Here is a 20,157-nt window from a genome sequence, read left to right as displayed (position 1 = left end):
AAACACTGGGTAAGCTGGAGGCAATTCTGTGAAAGTATGAGTCAAACATGGTGTCATGCCTTTGAACGCAGCAAAACTCAGTGCACGAGGAACAGTTCGTGTTCCCCAAGAGGTCCTCATAGCCCTTCCACAATGGTCTGCGGAAACCTTTGAGTAGCTTCTTTGGAAAATAGAATTCTGCACGAGACATTCTGTTTCATCCAAATCACCAATACTCTGTCCATAGGAAAACAAAGACCCTTTACTTGAGGCCTCCTCCTACCCTCTCAAGTCCTTCCCCTACCACACTTGGCTCACCCAGCCAAAGGCAAAAAATTCTGGAAACCTCCCAGGCTGGCTGCCAGCCTGCTTCGTGCATCACTAGAATCCTGAGTCAGTGCCAAGAAGGCAGGTTCGTAAAGCTGGTGTGTGTGTGTGCCATAGGCTGTCAGCTGTGTGGGCAGAGGACAGGGTCTTGCGAGGGGCTGCAGCTGAGGGAGGAGCCGGAAGCCAGGGCTGCTGGCAGAGTACCCTCCTGACTTCCTACAGTAGCAAACCCATTCTTGAGAAAGGACCAGACTGCCCTTGTCTCAGTGTCAGGAGGATCCTGTCTATAGAAAGTCAGTCAGGAGAAGCCAGAAGGCAGTGGATAGAAAGGAGCAGGTGCCATCTCTTCAAGGTGCACTGAGTAGACACAGGATCCTGAGCAGAAGGAGGGTAGAGGACAGACTCCCCACCTCTCTGCCGATTGTGCAACTAGAGGGCCTTGGGCAGTCAGCAACCTGCGGAACCACACAGCTAACCCAGGAACTCAGCCTCTTTCCCTGGAAGCTTGAGACTAGAATGGGTATCGATTCCCCTCAATGCATTTACTTCCTCATTCATTCAACTAATGCTTGCTGTGGGCCAACTACATCCAAGGCATTGGCACACTCTCAAGATAAATTCCCTCCTTTCAAGAAGCTTACACTTCAGTGGAAGGAGACAGATATCTATACATCTGTGAATCTATATACATACCTGTACATAGATGGAAACATCTAGTAGATATCTATGTAGATCTATACATCTATACACAGATACAGATAGATATCTGTATATCTGTATAGTGTGTGTGTGTGTGTGTGTGTGTGTGTCTTTATATGCCTGTGTGTGTATAAAACAACAGAAGGGCTGTGATTTAAAAAAAAAAAAAAAGAAGAAAGAGAGTGACAATGGGGAATGCTATACTACAAGGAGTGATCAGAAAGGTCTCTCTGAGCAGAGACCTAAATAAAGTGAGTGGGAGTCATGCACGTCTGTGGGGAAAGAGCATTCCAGGTGGAGGGAAGAGCAAAAGCCAGGTGTCCTCAGGTCCATGATCCAAGCACATTCAAGGAATGGTGTGGGACCAGAGCAGGTGGAGAAGAACGAGTGCGGAAGAGATTAAGGGATGTTGCCAACGATGCCTGTGCTTGTCTGGGGGGCTGGGGAAAGGTCTAAGTGGTGGAGGAGGGAGGTCACGTAGGGCCTTAAAGACCATGCTAAGTCAGGACTTTGTTCCGGGGGGACATGAGGAACCACTAGAAGGGTTGGAGCAGAGGACTGATGTGATAAATTTCTGAAGAATCCTTGATGGAAACTCCATGTCTGATCTCTCCAAGTCCCTTGTAAATCTTAAGAAGAAAAAGGCGAAGAAGAATCCTTAGCTTCAGTGGGGGAAAGACTCTAGCAGGGAGGCTGTTCGTTGAGAGTGGCTGCCGCAACCCTCTCGGACAAGTTACTCAAACTCTCTGTGCCTCCACTGCAAATACGGGGGTAATAATAGTACTGGTCTCATTCAGTTGTTATAAGGATTAAAGGAATTAAAGTATTAAGAATAGAGCTGGGGAGGGGCGCCTGCATGGGCGGTAGGTTGAGCATCTGACTCTTGGTTTTGACCCAAGGTCGTGAGATGGAGCCCCGTGTCAGGCTCCACGCTCCATGCAGAGTCAGCTTAAGAGTCTCTCCCTCGCCTTCTGCCCCTGCCCCTGCCCCCAGCCTCCAGCACATGTGCTCGCTCTCTCACTCTCTCTTTCTCAGACATAAATAAATAAATAAATCTTCAGGGAGGAAAAAGAATAGTGCTGGGTATCTAGTACATGCCATATAAGGGTCCATCATTTAAGTGTCTATTAAAAATAAAAATCATAGGTGACTCGGACCAGGGTGATAGTGGCAGAAGTGATCCAATGTGATGTGACACATTTCAAGGGAAAACTGAAGGGGATTGGCAAGCGTTAGGTGTCAGTGGGAGAGGAATCAGCTGACTCCAATGCTTCCGGCCCCAGCAACAGAAAGAATGCATGTAGGCTCCACTTAGGGAGCAAGAGAAGCCCGCAGAAGCAGACTTGGAGGAAAACTGGCATTTTGCTCTTGGACTGATCTTGCCTGGGGCACTTATGGATGTGCACGTGAAGGTGTTGGTGAAGCAGGTGGCATCTAAAACCCAGGGAAGAGGTCTTGGCTAGAGGTGCAAATTTGGGCGTCACCAGTCCCTGATGGTCACTAAAGGTCCAGGACTGGGTGAGGTCACCAGGAAGTAAGTGTTGGTACAAGACGGTGGAGGACGGAGCCCTGGGCCCCCCAGGATTGGGGCACTGGAAAAAGGAAGAGGAAACAAGCAAAAGAGGTGAAGAAAAGTCTGGCAAGGCAGGAAGAAAACCTAGAGTTGTAAAGGCCATGTGAGAAAAGACTTCTAAGCAAAACTGAGGGACAGTGGACAAGTGGTACGGCTGCGGCCAGCAGGTCAAGGGAGATAGACACAGAGGACCACCCAGTACACTCAGCAGCATGGAGGCTGGCGGGAGCTTGACTGGCACACAGGCCTGATTTCACTGGTTTCCAGAGGGAACCGGAGACAGAGAATGTAGACAAAAGGACTCACTATGCTCTCCATCTAGACCCCCACATGGACCATGAAGAGCAGTCGGTCACAGAAACCAGAAGAAAGGCCTAGAACAGGGGTCCGGGGGCAGCGGGTGGTTAATGGGGTGCTTGGAGCTCCTGCAAGCTTCTGTGACTTCTGCTGTTTTCCCAGTGAAGTAAGAAGGCAGTTGCAGTGATGAGCTAGGAACAGGCTGGCAGGAGATGTCGGGGTTTGAGAACTAAGGGGAAAATATGTGAAATAATCTCTAAAAGAGCATGAGGATGAATAGAAAGGTGGAAACTAGTCGGATTCCTGGGCAAGACCAAGGGCCAAATTGAAGAAGGGGGTCATGAATTTACAGCGAGACAAGTACGCATTATAGCTGTATGGTGTTCTGCTGTGTAAGTGCGAGGGGAAAACCAGTGGCGAGTGAGGTTTAAGCAGGGCTGGGGTCCTGCTGGACCAGTATAATGGGGCAACAGAGGGGCAAGGAAGTTGAGGGTGAAAACAAGGATGACGGAGCACGAAGCAGACGGGAGCCAGCTTGGGAGGTATCCAGCATTCTTGCCCCTGGCTGACGACTGCTCTGTCTGAGAAGCTGGCAGGAGAAAGGGTTGAGAGGGTAGTAGGAGATCTCAAGAGTGACATCACCATTTTGCTCTGTAAAGTATTTTTGATGCTCACGGTGGAATCTAATTGGATAAGATGAGAAGTAAGGACATGAGGGAGGAGAGGAGCAGAAAAGCAGTAATACGATCGACGTCTTGTGGAGGTCAGCGAGATTACAGAATCTTGAGGACGGAGTGCTAGAGGGAGTGGACTGCACAGAGAAATGCGGTGGTCTAGAGACTAAGATGCTAAGTGAGGTTAGAGCAGTGCAGTTAGGAGGTCTGAGAAAGCCACGGAAGTGAGGTCTCAGCAGCCAACATGGAGGCAAGACCATCGGGGAGAAGAGGTTAGGGATCCAAGAGGCCTGGGTCCAGGAAAGGCCATTAAGTGGATATGGAAATCACCAAAGACTGACGGCAAGAGGAGAGATGGGAGACAGGCAATAAACCAACAACTAAAATCTTTCTGGAAAGAAGGGGAGTGGCCTGGGAGTCTGTCGATGGCTACCAGAAGGAGTAAGGGTGCTACCACACAAGGACATGAGCTCCAAAGCTGGCATTTTAGGAAAGGATGAGGAATCATGGTCTGAAAGCAATCGCGAGGGGCAAGGAGACACGTATCCCCAGCTCCCAGGCTCAAGAGTGTGAGGGGGTGTGGGAGGGACGGCAACCCCCACGTGAGGCAGCTGCCGATCGATCCACGTTCCTGGGGGAGAGGCAGGTACCATCAGAACAAGGAGGTGACAGAAGGTAGAGAGTTTTTCTCATGATGGAACGTGAGATCCAGACAGTACAATACTAGGGTTCGGGGAGCTGGCAAAGAGTAGGAAGTGGGTCAGATTAAGGCACGTAGAGCCATATGAGGATGGATTTCATTTGGTAAAGGAAAAAGGCAGGATGGTATTAACCGGGACACCTCCAGACGGGCTGCAGAGATGAGGCTGTGAGTGCCAAGAGGCAGGGAGTGAGGCAACATCACTGTCTCTATCATCTCCCATTTTTCTCTTCAACCCATTCCAACTGGCCCCGGCCCCATCACCGGACTGAAACTGCTCCCATGAAGGTCACCTTCGTACTGCTGAAACCAGTGATCCCTTCTCCTCCCTCATTTTATTTGACCTCTCAGCAACCTCCTACACAGACAATGACTCCTTCTTTCTGAACAAACATCTCTCTTCTTTGTCCCTTTACTCTCTGGCTTTCCTTTTTTTTTTTTTAAGATTTTATTTATTTATTTGAGAGACAGACAGAGAGTATGGCTGGAGGGAGGGGCAGAGGGAAAAGCAGGCTTCCCCCTGAGCAGGGAGCCAGACATGGGGCTCGATCCCAGGACCCCAGGATCATGACGTGAGCCGAAGTCAGACGCTTAACCGACTGAGCCACCCAAGCGCCCCACTTTCTGGCTTTCCTCCTACCTCCCCAGCCCCTCTTTATCAATTCCCCCACTCAGGAAGGTTGACACACCCCCAAGCCACTGGTGTGTCTGCTCTGTTTCACCTCCTCATGACCCTTCCCTGGTGAAAGCGCGGTCTCCCATGACTCGAAATAGGTAGCTGCTACAAGACCTTTATATCCCCCAACTGGCAAAAGTTTAACTTAGAGAAAGATAGAATTACTCATCCTTCACTAGCCATGGTGAAGCTAGTCTCTCAGTGAGTATGACAGGAATCCTTGAGTTAGGCCATAGGACAGGCACTGAGTGACGTGGAAAATGTGTGAGATCGTCTCTGCCCTTGAGTTGTTCAGAAATTTCTCAGGGAAACAAAACAGAGGTGCAGAGGAATACAGTACTCCTGAATACGAAGAAAACTGACTATGCGAGCTGCATGATATTCACAAGGTCACCTACTTTCTCCTGTTCAAGTTTGGAGGCCATGGGGTGACTCACCCAACATCATACCACTTAAGTTAAGTGCTTAAGTCACCCTGGGAATTAGACCCAAATCTCTCAAACTCCAATCTCTTGCCACGGTTTCTCAATTGGTGGTTGAGATAGAAGGTGAGTCCTCTGGGAATTGGAAAGAAAGGCACTGCACCGTTATGGTTCAAAGCACGTATTCTAGAACCAGACTGCCAGGGTTCAAATCATCAAATCACAGTAACAACGTAGTTATTATTGGGGTGACTTCTCTGTGTCTCTGTGCCATATTAAACACTGGTTATCTGAGTGCTATTTAAAGTTATTTAACACTGGTTAAATATGGATAATAACTGTACCTACCATACAGTAATGGTGAGGATTAACATAAGTTAATACGGGGGCTTAGGCTTAGGATGTCGCCTGGCTCTTAGAGCCATGTAGGGTTTTAAAGACTAACAGCGCTTGAAGGTGAGCAACAGGAGAGGAGGTTGAGTGCTGGACGCCTGACTTCGCTCTGAATCCCAGGAGCCCAGCACACATCAGGACCCACTGAATGAATGAATGATGAACCAGCAAACGTTTTGACATCCATAGGAAAAAACCTTCAGAGTTCAGCTAATCTACCCCTCTTTGTACCACCCAGAATGTCCACTGAAACCAGATAAGTAAGTTCTACCATGACCACCACCATCAAAACACATCTATTGCTCGTCTTTTTGTACCTAATAACATTTAACAACTCAACACCCTAAGGAAGACGTAGAGACCACGAGACGTGCAAACATGCAGGACGTTCACTGGCATCCACAAGACAAAACAGAGCCTCTAGGTGGGGAGTAAGCCTGGAGCAGCGAAGGAGAATCTGATGAAACACACTCTGCCTTTAACGTCAGGCTCCTTGGAATAAAGCCCAGGTTCTCCAGAGGCACGAACTGGGTTAAAGGCAATCTAAGACAGATCATAAATGCTTTTGCTCTACCCAAAGAGATCAGAGATAAAGTCATGGGGGCAACAATCTCTTCCACCACTCGCCCCAAAATGTAATCATTCACCCAAGGATGACATTAGGAAGAGTGGTTTAGCCACAATTCCAGAAGAAAAATGAGACTGATGATTCATGTTTTGGTGACTTCCCCATCGTTTATAGAGCTCCTCTTTTCAGGGAAGCTCAGAGTGTGAAACAGACCCCTGTTCTTTCTCCAGATCTTAGCAAACTAGGCACGTTTTGGAAGGCAAGCGTGATGGCCCCAGGTGACAGCTGTTGCCCTCCATGAGGTTGCAAGCAGCCTACAGCTGGTTAGTGAGGTCCCCGCTGAGCGCTGGGACCTCACCTGATGGGTCAGATCCCTCTGTAGCACCAGCGGCAGCAGTGACAAAAGCACCTGACTTCCGGGGCAACCCCTTCCGACACCCACCCCATCCTCCCTGCACCCGCCCTGGGCTGCTCCCCACTCCCCCACCGTGTGTCCCCGGCCCCGCCTCCCCGTACTCACTCCCACTCCTTGCGCCGGGCCTGCGGCGTGCTCTGCATCTTGTGGGCCTCGTGGGCCTTGATGATGTCGCGCTGCTCGATGAGGCCCCCGCGCCGCCGTTTCATCACCTCCGGGCTCACCGGGAGGAAGGGGCTGGAGCCGGCCTCCAGGGCCGCCCCGCCCTCCCAACCCGGGCCCTCGCCCTCCTGCACCGGGAAGAAGTTGTCGAAGCCCGCGGCGGCGGCGCGCGGGGAGGCCGGCAGCATGCCCACCTCGTCCGAGGCGTCGGCCTCCAGCAGGGCGCACTGCTGGGGCCGCCATGCCTCCTCCACGGGCAGGGCCAGGACGTGACGGCGACGACCCGCGGCCCAGGGCTCAGGGCTCCCGCCTGCAGCGGGGCAGGGGGCGGGCTCGGGCAGCCTGTGGCCTGGGCTCGGTCCACGCATCTCCGGCACCATCCCAGAACATTGCTCTGCGCGGGAAGAAGCGGGCGAGAGATAAGGGGGAGAGGGGCGGGAGGGCGGGGAGGGGTGGGCACGAGGGAAATAGAGAAAAGAAAGAGGTTAATGACGTCAAAGCTTCCGGCTGACCCAGGGCTACGTCCCAGGCCTGGCCCAGAAACTGGCATACAGTAGGGACTCCGCAAATGGTGGCGGGCCTCAGGAGCATCCCCTGTGGACCAGGCTGGGTGTCAAGTGCCAGGATCCAGAGTTAAACAAAGCAGACTTAATTTCTGTCCCATGAACTTCACAGTCTAGTGCAGAAGACAGAGGTTGAAGAAATAATTAGCTGCGGTGTGATGAATGTCTCAGGGTACTGGTTTGTCGGGGGAACAACTCCAAAGGCTGTCCTTTTGGGCCCCGGCCCCAGAAAGCTAGCAGCCTGCTCTCTCCCATTCAAAAGGAAGAATCCTTCTCACACATTCCCCAGTGCCTGGGACTCCTTTGGGGGAAATCCCACCCACTACCTGCTGCCCGACTCTCACACTCTCTCCCCAGCAGTAGCCACAGGCAACCCGTCTTTGAGAACTGGGCCCTGAATAGACATCCCTTCCTCCTTTCCTAATGTGGGCATCCGTACAGGATCTGGGGAGCACGTGTGGCCTCACGGGCCTCTGTTGGCGTCCTTGAGCCTCACTCTCCTTTTCCAGGCCAAGGAGGATGTGGCCAGATTTGCATATGAAGGACACTCATCCAGTCCACCCTGACTGAGGGCTTCCTGTGTGCCAGGCGCTGTGCCAGACACTGTGCCAGGCACTGGGCACTCTGAGATGAGCTGGATTTGGTCCACATCCTCCTCAAGGGAGACACAGGAGAAACATCCATTTTGACCACACACCATGAGGGCTACCACTGAGGCAGCCAGTTGCTGTGTGAGCTCACAGTAAGGGCACTGAAACCCATCACAGGATGACTGGAAGGGCTTTGTGGAGAGGACCATTACGTTGGGTTTAAACAGTGCTTGCCATGTGAGGAGTGGGAGAGGACTACGGACAAAGGGAGGAGCATGTGCAGAGAGGATTTAGGGAACAGAAGAAGTCATGGCCAGACCTCCCACGGCAAGTCTGAGGTCTAGTGGACAGACCTTCTGACATGAGAGGGCCTGAAGCAACTACCTTCTTGAGGTATTTGCTGTCTCCCTTCCAGCCTGGAGCCCAACCCCTGAATCCCTGCCTCCTCCCCACCCATGTTCCAAACCACACACCCCAGTGATCAGCACAAATGGCACGCACACAGCCCCTCGGCGCAAAGCAGTGCCGTGTGCTCTGCACGTTCAGAGAAGGCCCAGCATCCAGATCACCCAACCAGGGCTTCGTGAGGGCCCACTCTGCACTGGGGACCATGCTAGGCCCCCCAGGGAGGCATCTTCCCAGAATGCTACTCTCCAGACCCTACCACCGCCTGACCCGGTCTGAACTGAAAGTCACAAGAACAAAGACTCAGAAAATAGGCAGGAATGTTCATGGTATAGCCATAGCGTTTTATAGGTGAGGAAGCTGAAGTACAGAGACCTAGAGAGTGGCCCAGGGTCACACTACTACTGGAAGTCACAGCCCAGGCTTCAAATCCCGGCTCGCAGTTTGTCTCGCTGTATTGACCACCCTGCCTCTACCACATGAAGCAGAACAAAGAGATGTCCTCCCAGCCCCCTCCACATCACACTAAGATAGCAGGTGGACAAGAAAAGCCTGGATGATCTTCCTGCATATGCGATAAAGCCTGATGGGAACAATGGAGAGAGCCTGACTTCCCTAGAGAGTAAGTCATTCAGTCGTCCTCATTCGTCCCCTGCTCCATTTCTAGCATCTGGCCTGGTCTTCCCAGCCCTGTCAGCACTGCACCCCAAGGCCTCAGTGATGCTGGGTTGGAGGCTCTAGGGATGTGCTGGTCACTGCTAGACCCTTGGCCACTAAGCCTGAGTCCAAGGAGCAGGGGAAGGAAAAGGTAAGGGGTCCAGCATAAGCTTGGCAGGGAGGAAAAATGAAGGGAAAAATACATTTCAAAATCTGCAAACAGTTGGGTGGGTCCCTGGAAAGAGTGATTCATGTTCTTCACGTTGTCATTCTGTCTCAACTCTGCTTGATGGATTTTAAATTTATCCTTCATTCCTACAATGTTTAAATGTCTCTCCCTCACCACACACATGCACACGCCCGTTGTCGGGGTGCTCCCACTCCTTCCACAGGCTTCAGCACTACCGGAAGCTCAGGCACTCTCAGGTTCTGGCCCCAGCAGCCTCCTCTCCCTCATGTTCCTCTATGACCAAGGCTCCTGGGCCACTGTCCCCGCTCTTACTGGGCCACTGGGACCTGGCTCCCGGCATCTGCTTCCTGGCCCAGCCCACTCTCAGTCCCCTTCCTGGATTTCCCCTTCCCAGACACTTTGCCAATCCGAATCACATCTTTGCCAAAATGACAGCACAATAATATGCCCTGCAGAGCTCTGCTTCAACAGAATCAATTTTACGAATATCAAAACATGAAATTATCTCATCTTTCCTTTAAGAATTCCTGTTAAACAACCCTTCTATTATTGATATAAATGTTCATCAGGGGAATCTGTCTGCCAAGCCGGCCAGTCCCCAGGTCTGGCTTTCATCAAACTGAGAAAACATCTTCTACCTCAAGTAATATCGATGAGATGAAGTCGACAAATGCCAAGGAGGGACACTGGAATCTACTCTGTAGTTAGCCTCTCTCCTGCCCAGCCCCCAAATTCTGGGATTCCTTGAGTCCCTTGAGATCAAGGATTTTGTGTTATCTTTCTATTATCCAGCACCCAGTGTTGAGGTCAACACATAGTAGGTTGTTGGGGTGGTCATGATACTGTTTGCCAAATATTCCGGTTATCCCCCATCCTGGGCACATAGTAGGATGCACTTCCTGGTCTCCTGTGGTTGAGTGGGGTCACGTGACCGTTTTGGCCAATGAGTTGTGAGTAGAGTGAAGTGTTTCCCTTTGACACCAAGCATTTAAATGCAGTGTGAGATCTCTAGATCTGTAGGGGCTGGCAAATCCTTCTATAAAGGACCAGACAATAAATATTTTGGATATTGTAGGTCATGTAATTTTTGCTGCAAGTACTCCAATTCTGTTGTTATAGCATGAAAACTATCAGACAATATGCAAACAAATGTGTGTGACTGTGTTCTGACAAACTTTATAAACTTTTGTGAACTTTGCTCTTTCGAATGCATCTCTTGCACTCCATCATCGTTACTCGGGTTCTAGAGCAGCAGGCAGAAAGAGGAAATGGAGACCCATAAAACAGAATTGAGGGTGGACATGCCAAATGAGAAACTTCCTTAAAAAAAAAAATTAAAAATAGGTAAATCAATAAATAATAAAATTAAAAAGAAGCTTCCTGTGGGCAAAGTTGCTTTTCTGTGGCCCCCACCCACAGTCCCTAATTAAAAGAAAACAGGCCTTGTAGCTCTGAAATCCTGGCCCAAGAATAAGCTAGTGACATCTCCAGGGAACCTGTCTTATTCCTCTAACCTTTGCTTTCCACCCAACTTTCTTCTTATTCTTTATTGCTCTGTTTGGCTGATGGGCAAGGGTAAGACTTTTTAATCACAGGGGTCCTGAGGACGAAAAATGACTTCTTAGAAACCCAACAGCCCCATTAAGAGCTCTTCTCTTGCTTCCCAGTCCACACGGAGTAGCAGGGTAAGGAAATCTTCACTCGTCTCACCCTTCCAGAGTTGGAGCTGAGATCCTCCTCCACAGAGGAATATTATGTCTTTTGCAACTTTCTTCCCTTTATAGTCTATCAGGAGTTTTAATTTTTATTCTTCTATTTTTTAATTGCTTCAGAAATAATGGCCCATGCATCCCATTGGCTTGTCTGTGCCTTCCAGGCCTAGCAGGGGAGTCCACTGTGCCAAAGACATGTATCGTTCTCTCACTGGATTCATATGCCCATTCCACTCCCACCCCTTCACCGCTCACTTTCTCATTCCTCCAGATTATGCGTATCCTCCATTCACCTTCTGAACAATGGATATACCCAGAAGTCAACAAAGCTTATGTTCTTGGGAATGTACTGTCTTCATATCCTGCAAGTCTTGAGTTCAGCAAGGAAGAGGAAGTCTCCATTACATACACCCACCAAGTAGCATGGGCTGGGAGATGGCAGGCAGAAATGAGACTAAAGGGCGAGTGATGGCCCAGAAACTCTCCTGGCTCTGCTCCTCTGCCTGCCTTGCACAAGAAGAGAGCAGAAAGGCCCCAACCCCTACTGCTGGAAATAAAACATCACAAGAGGGAAACAGTTCTTAAAACATGATACCACACAACAGAGATGCCATACTGGGTTCCTCTCTAAAAATGATGGTCTAGAGAAGAGAAGTCATAGAGTTCATGGGTTTTCTGTCCAGCAAAAAGGGAAGGCAGAAAATGACCCTACTCAGAGTTCTCACCCTCCTGTTCAGAAAGGAGACGTTCCAGATGCAGAACTATTCATCAAAGGATTTTCCTTTTCTGAGTCAGCTTGCTACCTGACCACAAGGAATGAAAAAAGCTGGACATTATTTTCATTTCCTGTGACTGCCTAAGGCTGTGGTTCTCAGGCTTTATGAGTATACATAAGAATCATCTACACTGCTGGTTTTCTAAAATGCAGATTCCTGGGACCTCCCTCCAGAGTCTCGAACAATAGATCCTGGGTACTCTCAGGAATCTGTGGTTTTAATAAGCATCTTCTCCCCTAATCATGTCTTAAGAACACGTCCTAAAAGCACCAGAGTTAAGAGAGGGTGTGCTAAGTTGGTAAGAGGTGTTGTCCTGGGTGAGTTAGGATTTTTTTTTTTTTTAATTGGTCAGAGAGAGAGAGAGAGGGAGAACACAAGCAGGCAGAGCAGCAGGCAGAAGCAGAGAGAGAAGCAGGCTCCCTGCTGCTGAGCAAGGAGCCCGATGTGGGGCTCGATCCCAGGACCCTGGGATCATAACCTGAGCCGAAGGCAGAGGCTTTAACCCACTGAGCCACCCAAGCGCCCCGTGAGTTAGGATCTTAAAGAGAGTGTCTCACTTACCCATTTTCAGTCTGTACCTACATACCCAGAGGAGTTCCTCGACCCACCCCCACTCCTTGCAAAACTCTATCCTCCCCGAGACTGGCATCGATTTTTCCCCACCCCACATTCTCCTCCATATGTCTATGTTGTTATGGTGACTGTTCAAGGATGGGCTAATGTCCAACTGCAGTTTGACAGGCTGGTGCATTTTGAAAGTAAACCAAGACCCAAAGAAAACACTGCTTCAAACATGGAGTGATCGCTAAGTCCACCAGAGTCCTTGAGGCAGAGTCAAAAGAGCCCATGATCTGGTGTCAGAATCTCTGGGTTCAGGGTAGAGTTCTTCCACTTGGTAGTCAAGTAAACTTTGGCAATACACCTCTCTTCTCTAGGTCCATTTCCTCACCTGAGCAATCAAGATAATAATACAATCTGTCCTATAGAAATCTGTGGTGGGAATCAAATAAGATAGCACTGGAAACTGTTAAGTCCCATAAATATGGGGAAAAGAGCAGAGATTAAAGCCTGCATGCTAGAGCCAGACTGCCTAGTATGAATCCGAGCTTCCCTCTCACCAACTGAATCCATGGGCAAATTATAGAACCTTCTACTCCTCATCTGTAAAATGGTCTTTAAAAGTAGATACTTCATAGGGCTGTCATGAGAAGTGAATATAGAAGTATATAAAATAGTATCTGATAAAAATGCCCAATAAATGTTAGCTGTCATATTTATTACGTAAAATGTCTTATTTTTTTTAAATTAAATGATGTTAGTAAACAACCCCAAAATACCTGTGGCTTAAGATAGTCAAGGTTTATTTCTTTGTCATGTCACCATTTAATAACACAAACTGGCCTGGAAAATGGCAAAGATGGGCTCTGCTCCACACAGTCACTCAGGGACCCAGGTTTGTCTCATTCAGTGACTCTGTCAGCCCCCAAGGGGGTGGCAAATTTCTTCCCTCAAGGGCCAGATAGTAAATATTTTAGGCTTTGCAGGACACGAGAGCTCAGTTGCAACTATTCAACCCTGTCTTTGTGGTGTAAAAGCACCATAGATAATATATAAGCAAATGGGTGTGGCTATGTTTCAATAAAACTTTATTTATAAAAACAGGCAGCTAACACCTGAGCTTAGAGCCTCAGAGTCCACCATTAGACTTTTTGTCTCCAATCTGGAGACAAAGAAAAAGAGCTTGAAGGATCTTGCAGAGTCTAGAGGCAAGACTTAGAAGTGGTGTGCACTACTTAGGCCATATTTCCTTAGCCAGATCTCTGAGACCTGGCCCTGCTTAACTCAAGGAAAGCAGAAATACAGTCTACCTGTGTGCCAAGTAAGAAGAGGAGGAAAGCACTATTAATAAGCACTAGCAATCTCCATGACACTATTACTATTTGTATTGTGATATAACCACAAAAGCAAATGCAAAGGCAAATATTTACAAATATATCAAATACGGTGAATATTGGCCAATCCAATAGGGGTATTGATGAACTGCTGAAAATTGGCCACATCATAATGTGGACAGAGATAGAGGAACAGATTTATGTAAAAGAAAAAGGAGAAGCCCTAAACACGACATTCAGTTCACCAAAGGATCTTGATGATTTGGAAGGCAAGTCCTCAAAAATGTAAAATGTGGGGGGGGGGTCCTAATCGATTACGGAGCAGCCTCACATCACAGACATAACTCTCCCTACAGTCCCTGGATCAATGACACTTCCTCACACGCTAGCCTTTTAGCTACACAAAGGCAGAAACCACACCTACTTTATTCACCACTGGATCCCTAGCACCCAGCCCTGACAGGCATTCAGTAAACATTTATAAAAGAAAGGAATGCATAGGAGGAGAGCGGGGGCAGAGGCAAGAAGCAGAGAGGAAAGAAGATGCTGGAAGTTTCCCATACTATAATTTTGCTACTGTGGTAAATTAGTCCTCTTTAAGAGTTACCTTCTGCAGAAATCCTTACAACTGCACTGGAGTGGATCAAAGTGGTTATAAGGGGCCTTAACTTGCAACTTTCCAATTTGCTTAAATATTCATCTTTACTATTCTACTTTAGAAGCTGTTTCAAACCTCACAGGATCTACCTGACTTTAGGGAAGAAAAACTCTTTAATAAGGGAAGAGGACTTAATACATGACTGTACAGAAATCATCAGAGTAAAAGACAACAGATTCACTCAACAAACATTTATGGAGCACTTACTATGTGTTGGGGACTGAGAAAGGCACTGGAAACTCTTTATAATATCACAACAAGCACCCAGGAAGAAACCCAAGGGGTTGGGCCCAGTACAATCGGTTTTTGTTGTTGTTGTTGTTTTATAGCACAGTAACTTTTTAATGTAATGCAAGAACTACTTCTGCCAGAGTATCTTGAGATTTTTTTTTTTTTTGGGCCATTTGTGACTTTTCTGGAATTTGTTATTTCTGTTAATCCTTCTACTTCCCTAAAACACCCAAACATAAACAGACAGACAGATAGACAGACAAAGCTAAAAAGAGAAGTATGTTTTTTCTGAGGACCTGAAGGGGAGTAGAAAACAAAGAACAGAATACCACTCCTCAGAGAGTTTCTGGAAGGGAAACCTGCCAGGAGTCAGTAACGGTTAGAGCTGTAGAGAAAACGAATGCCTCCAGCCTTTGGACTTGCAGAAACACAGTCAAGGTGCCACAGCTGCCTGACCGGCCAGGGACAAAGGCCTGGTGGGCAAACATGTAGGAGACCACGGGTACACCCTGAAAAGTCCAAGCCACAGCAGCAGCAGTCTCAGACCACAGAATCCACAGCGCTGCAGAAACTTCTCCAGAGCCACTTTTCCATCGAAACGCTGACACTCAAGTGTCATTGCCAGGAGCACCAGAAATCTCCAGCTAGAGCCTGATAATATCCTTCCCACCCACACAGACCCAGATTACTTGAATTGATTTCCTTGGAAGCCCTGTTTTAAAGAAAAGTAAGTTACTGCTGCAGTAAAGGTAGGGATGGGAGACAGCAGTGTTGGCACCGTTACATAGAATCTCCTCCGGATCGGGGTCCTAATACCAAGCTCAGGTTTTCAAAGGCACCAGCTCAGCAGCCTCTTTCTCTGCAGCTCTAAGCAAGGAATGCTGTTCTCACTGGGAGTGCTGGTCTGAAGAGCCACATAGAGAAACAAGGTCAAAGCCTTGAGCCTGGCATTCAAGGGCTCCCCGCTGTGGCCCCAGGAAGGACAAGTCTATCATATAACCCTTAAGGGCTTTATATTTTAACCAGCCATGAGCCTCTGTGGTGGTGGCTGTCATTTATTGTGTATTCCACCACATAATTACTAATGGTATTATAATTAACCTGTTTATTTAAGCCAAAGAATTCGCTGAGAACAAAATTTGCATTTCCAGGGATAATATGACCTGAAGGATTTTTTTTGACAAATACAGAGGACAATGCTGGCGATCTCTGGCGTGCATCTCAGACTAGTGTCCCCTGGCGCTGTGCAAAATGACACAGAGCACTTACAAGATTAGACCAATAATGACAATCAAACTGAAAGGCCTGCATACCTTCAACAAGCTAAAAAGAAAACTCACAGTAAGCATTACTATTACCTCTTCAAGACCCTTCCATCTGCCACCTCTGTGCAGTGTCTACATAGTTTGGGCAATGGGCTCCAGCTCTTGGGTGGGTTCTAGTTGGGTTAAGCTAGTTGGGAGAATCCCATCCTTTTGCCAGTGGTCAATTAAGAAGAGGGCACATGACCCATGTAAGGCCAGTAAAGAATGAGGTAAAGCTTACTGGGGCTTTTAAGAAAATTCTCCCAGCTTTTAAAGGAAGGTCCTAAGGGAATTGTCTCTGGACGCTGTTGTGCACAGATGTAAATGGGGGAACTTCTGCTACCAACTCACCACCAACCTAAGGATGAAGCCACCACCTGGAGGAAAGCAGGGCCAGGAGAATCACGGGCAGGGGAGATAAAGCCACCAGATTTAGCCAACCCGGAAGCCTCCCCACCTCCACACCACTAGCAATTTGAGGCAATACAGACCAGGATGGCTGGAGCCCATTGATTTGAGCTCCATTTTCTATTATTTCCACCCCAAAGCATACTAACTGCAGGAGCCCCACATCCTCGACACAGTACAACTCACAAGCCTGAAAAACCATTTCAGTGTTTTGGCCACAGGAAGGGGAAAGTCCTCTCACATTCCTCTATATGTTTTTTGGCTGTAATTCTTTTTTTTTTTAAGATTTTATTTATTTATTTGACAGACAGAGATCACAAGTAGGCAGAGAGGCAGGCAGAGAGAGAGGTGGAGGCAGGCTCCCTGCGGAGCAGAGAGCCCAATGCGGGGCTCGATCCCAGGACCCTGGGATCATGACCTGAGCTGAAGGCAGCGGCTTAACCCACTGAGCCTCCCAGGCGCCCCTGTAATTCATCTTTTATACATAGACACTGGGACTTCAGTCTTGCGTAAAATCCTTGAGACTAGGAATCTGAGAATCCTTCATATAAAAGGAAAATGACTCAACCCCAATGGAATAAAGCTAAATTCAGTTGAGCGAGCAGTAAGTTTTAGGAAAAGAGAAGGAAACACTGCAGTTGGATTATATGGAAAAGGACTTGTTGCAATTAAATAGAGGATAAAACATCGTAGTGGTCACAGTAGGCACTATCATCACCATCACCATCATCGTGAAATATAATGGCTAATATTTATTTAAGTTTTTAATGCTACGTATTGCAGTGAGGGCCTTGCACTTAATAAATCTTAAGAATTAATATAATCCTTTTTTTTTTAATTTTTATTTTTTCAGCATAACAATATTCATTATTTTTGCACCACACCCAGTGCTCTATGCAATCCGAAGAATTAATATAATTCTTGAAAAAAATCTAATGAAACTATTATTAACTCAGTTTCATAAATGAGGAAATGGAGACTTAAAAGGATTAAGAAACCTCCCCAATGTCAAAGTCACACTGTTATTAAGTAGTAGAACATCTACTTAATGTCTGCCCGACTTTGAATGCCATGCTGTCACCTGCCACACCACACTGGACTCTAAGTTAAACATCAGGACTATGACAATTAATAATGGTAAGGACAACTTTCACTTATTGAACTCATATTCAGGACCTGAAATTCATGTTTATTTACCATCCTATAGGATAAATATTATCACTTGTTAACGATGGAAAGTCACAAGGTCACCCAGCTTGTTAACACTGACTCTGGACTTCAGCATCTGATTCCTCATCAATGTTCCTCTGGGAACCTGCATTTTGAAAGTGGATGTGGTCTCAAATGGTCCTGTTCCTTGGGTACAAGATCATCCAGGTGTTTCTTCCTTCCTTCCTTCCTTTCTTTCTTTTGTTTTCTTTTTTTTAAGATTTTATTTATTTGAGATAGAGAAAGCAAGAGAGAGAGAGCACAAGAGAGCACAGGTGAGGGAGGGTCAGAGAGAGAGGAAGAAGCAGACTCCCCTTGGAGCAGGAAGCCTGATGTGGGACTTGATCCCAGGACTCTGGGATCATGACCCAAGCCAAAGACAGACGCTTAACCGACTGAGCCACCCAGGTGCCCTGCCTTTTTTTTTTCTTTCTTTTCTTTCTTTCTTTTGTTTTAGCGACTGTTATGTATCACGTACATACATGTGGAGGGTGTAAAGTCCTGCATGTTGGTGACGGATTAGACCCAGCCTCTCCCACCGTCCTGGCTTTGTGTCTTCACACAGGTCTGCGTAGAGGATGAAGAGCCGTGGTCAGCGGCGCTCTCTGAAGAAGCACAGCACTGAGTGGGTCCAGGCAGCCACGCGGGTGATCAGAGGGGACAGCCCCCACGTGCGCAAAAAGGGGAGTGACACTTGAGATCATGTCATCCCCTGGCAAGAATCAAGGAACTCATCTGCTCTGGGATGAAACAAGGAGGAAAGAGACAGCATGAGCCTTGGGATCCCCTCCACCTCCTTTCCTGGTCCCCTGGTCCTTTCCTCTCTGTCTCACCACCTTACACCTCCACCCTCCAGCTGCCCCGGTCCTAACCCTGTCTTATGGCTGTGACCAAATTCCTGCATGTCTTCACCATGACCTTCTACAAAAAAATTCCCCAAGATTATGGCAAATTTTATCCAAAAATTAAAACTGCTCAGAAAAGATTTTTTTTTCTGATTTACAAAGTTTGATATATATGAAATGTCTCAATGACCTATGTTGGAAAAAACAGAATTATATGAAACTGGGAAACACCAGAAAGGCTGGACCACATATTCCCCGCACACAAGCTCCAAGGTGGTTCATCCTGTCTTTCTTCTACCTCTTCTTCCCCGCACCCAACACCTAAGCTCCCCCAGTGGCAGGCGCTCAGAGATCAAATTAAAATCATTTCAATACATTCGCACGTTCTAAGGTGGCAGTGCTCCAGGGAGCTGGGGAGGCTGTTTGACAGCAATGCAGTGACAACAGGAGGTGAGGCACGAAGAGGGACCTCTGCTAGTCATGTGTGAGAGAGTCCTGACACCGTGAAAACACAGGACCGTCCCTTCCAACCAACCACCTTTTCAATGCATTTTAGTCTGATTTCTCCTATATAAAATCAGTGCCATTCTCACTAGGACCAGTTGAACTCTAGACAATATGGAAGCTCTGTGGCAGGAAAACCTTATCACATAAATTATCAATTAGCTCTTTTTGGACCAAGCACCACACTGAAGGCTTTACACAAGCCTTTTAGCTAATCCTCTCAGCAGTCTTTGATTTATTTTTTTTAATGAACTGAATCATTCACTCATTCATCCAATCACTTATTTATTCAACACACTTATGCTGAGTACCTATTACATGCCACTAGCATCAGGGCCAAAAACAGATCAGTAAACAGAGACTGACAGGCCACTGTGATAAGTGCCCAGATGGGAACAAAGAATAAGGGGCTTTGGGAGCCCACAGAGGGCCCTGGGGAGTTGGAGAGGCTGCTTGAAGGACAGGATATTTAAGGTGAGAATATACATTATGTAAGAATGGGCCTGGCAGAGAGAGTAGGAGTTGGGGTAGGTTACAATTTAAAAAGCACAATCAGGGGAAGCCTCACTGAGAAAATGACATCTGAGCCTGAGGTCCTGCCCCAATATCAGGCCATATAAGCTCCAACAAAAAGGGTAGGACGCAACATATTAATTAACTGTGCCTGGCCTGCTCAGTTAGTAGGGCATGTGACTCTTAATCTTGGGGTTGTGAGTTTGAGCCCCACATTAGGTATATGTTACTTAATTTTCTTTTTAATTTTTTAAAAGAGAATGATAAATCATGAGCTAACTAGAAAACCTCTGGCTAGAACTAAGGAAAGACATAAATTTGTAAAAATCAAGTTGTTTTCCATTAATGTTAGCTAGGGACTCAGAAATCCAACAAGCTTCTGGAACGAAGGATAGCTACATTTTTATAACCTGAGTTTCGCGGCTGTGCAAATTCAAATCTTCGTCATAAGGTACCACCCAAAAGAGCACTGAGATACAGCACAGAAATACACCCCATATGATTCCATATTATTTATCTGATCATCTGAACTCTTCATCCTTTGGGACAATTGGGGCTGAAATTCAGCAATGGAAGTCTTAACTACTCAAGGCCATGTCTGAAGTCTCCACCTGTAATCTGTGCAGTCTCAGTGTGGGTTTCCATGGCATTGATGGTCTCAGCTTCGTCCTAGGCAATGATATATATAAAATCATGATCTGATATGCTAATTATATTTTTACTATTTTTTTTTCAGTTTTTTAAAAAGGCTTTATTTTTTAGAGCAGTTTTAGGTTCAAAGAAAAATTGAGAGAAAGGCAGAGAGAGGGATGCCT

At 47.3% G+C, this 20,157-nt stretch overlaps 1 protein-coding gene across 9 annotated transcripts in view; it reads right to left on the bottom strand.

The window, feature by feature from the left end:
• The window catches only part of CACNA1E (calcium voltage-gated channel subunit alpha1 E), a 503,960-nt gene that overhangs the window by 383,773 nt on the left and 100,030 nt on the right, over window positions 1-20,157 (bottom strand). For all 9 annotated transcript variants that reach the window (XM_047705044.1, XM_047705043.1, XM_047705049.1 and 6 more), the window contains exon 2: window positions 6,829-7,279. In XM_047705044.1, coding sequence (XP_047561000.1) covers window positions 6,829-7,265 — 437 coding nt within the window. In that variant the 5' untranslated portion in view covers window positions 7,266-7,279. The remainder of the gene's footprint in view (window positions 1-6,828; window positions 7,280-20,157) is intronic.

The sequence above is a fragment of the Lutra lutra genome, chromosome 15 (assembly GCF_902655055.1).
Source record: "Lutra lutra chromosome 15, mLutLut1.2, whole genome shotgun sequence".
NCBI classification, from domain to species: Eukaryota; Metazoa; Chordata; class Mammalia; order Carnivora; family Mustelidae; genus Lutra; species Lutra lutra.
Note: the sequence above shows the minus strand (reverse complement) of the source record. Positions and strands in the feature narration are given on the sequence as shown.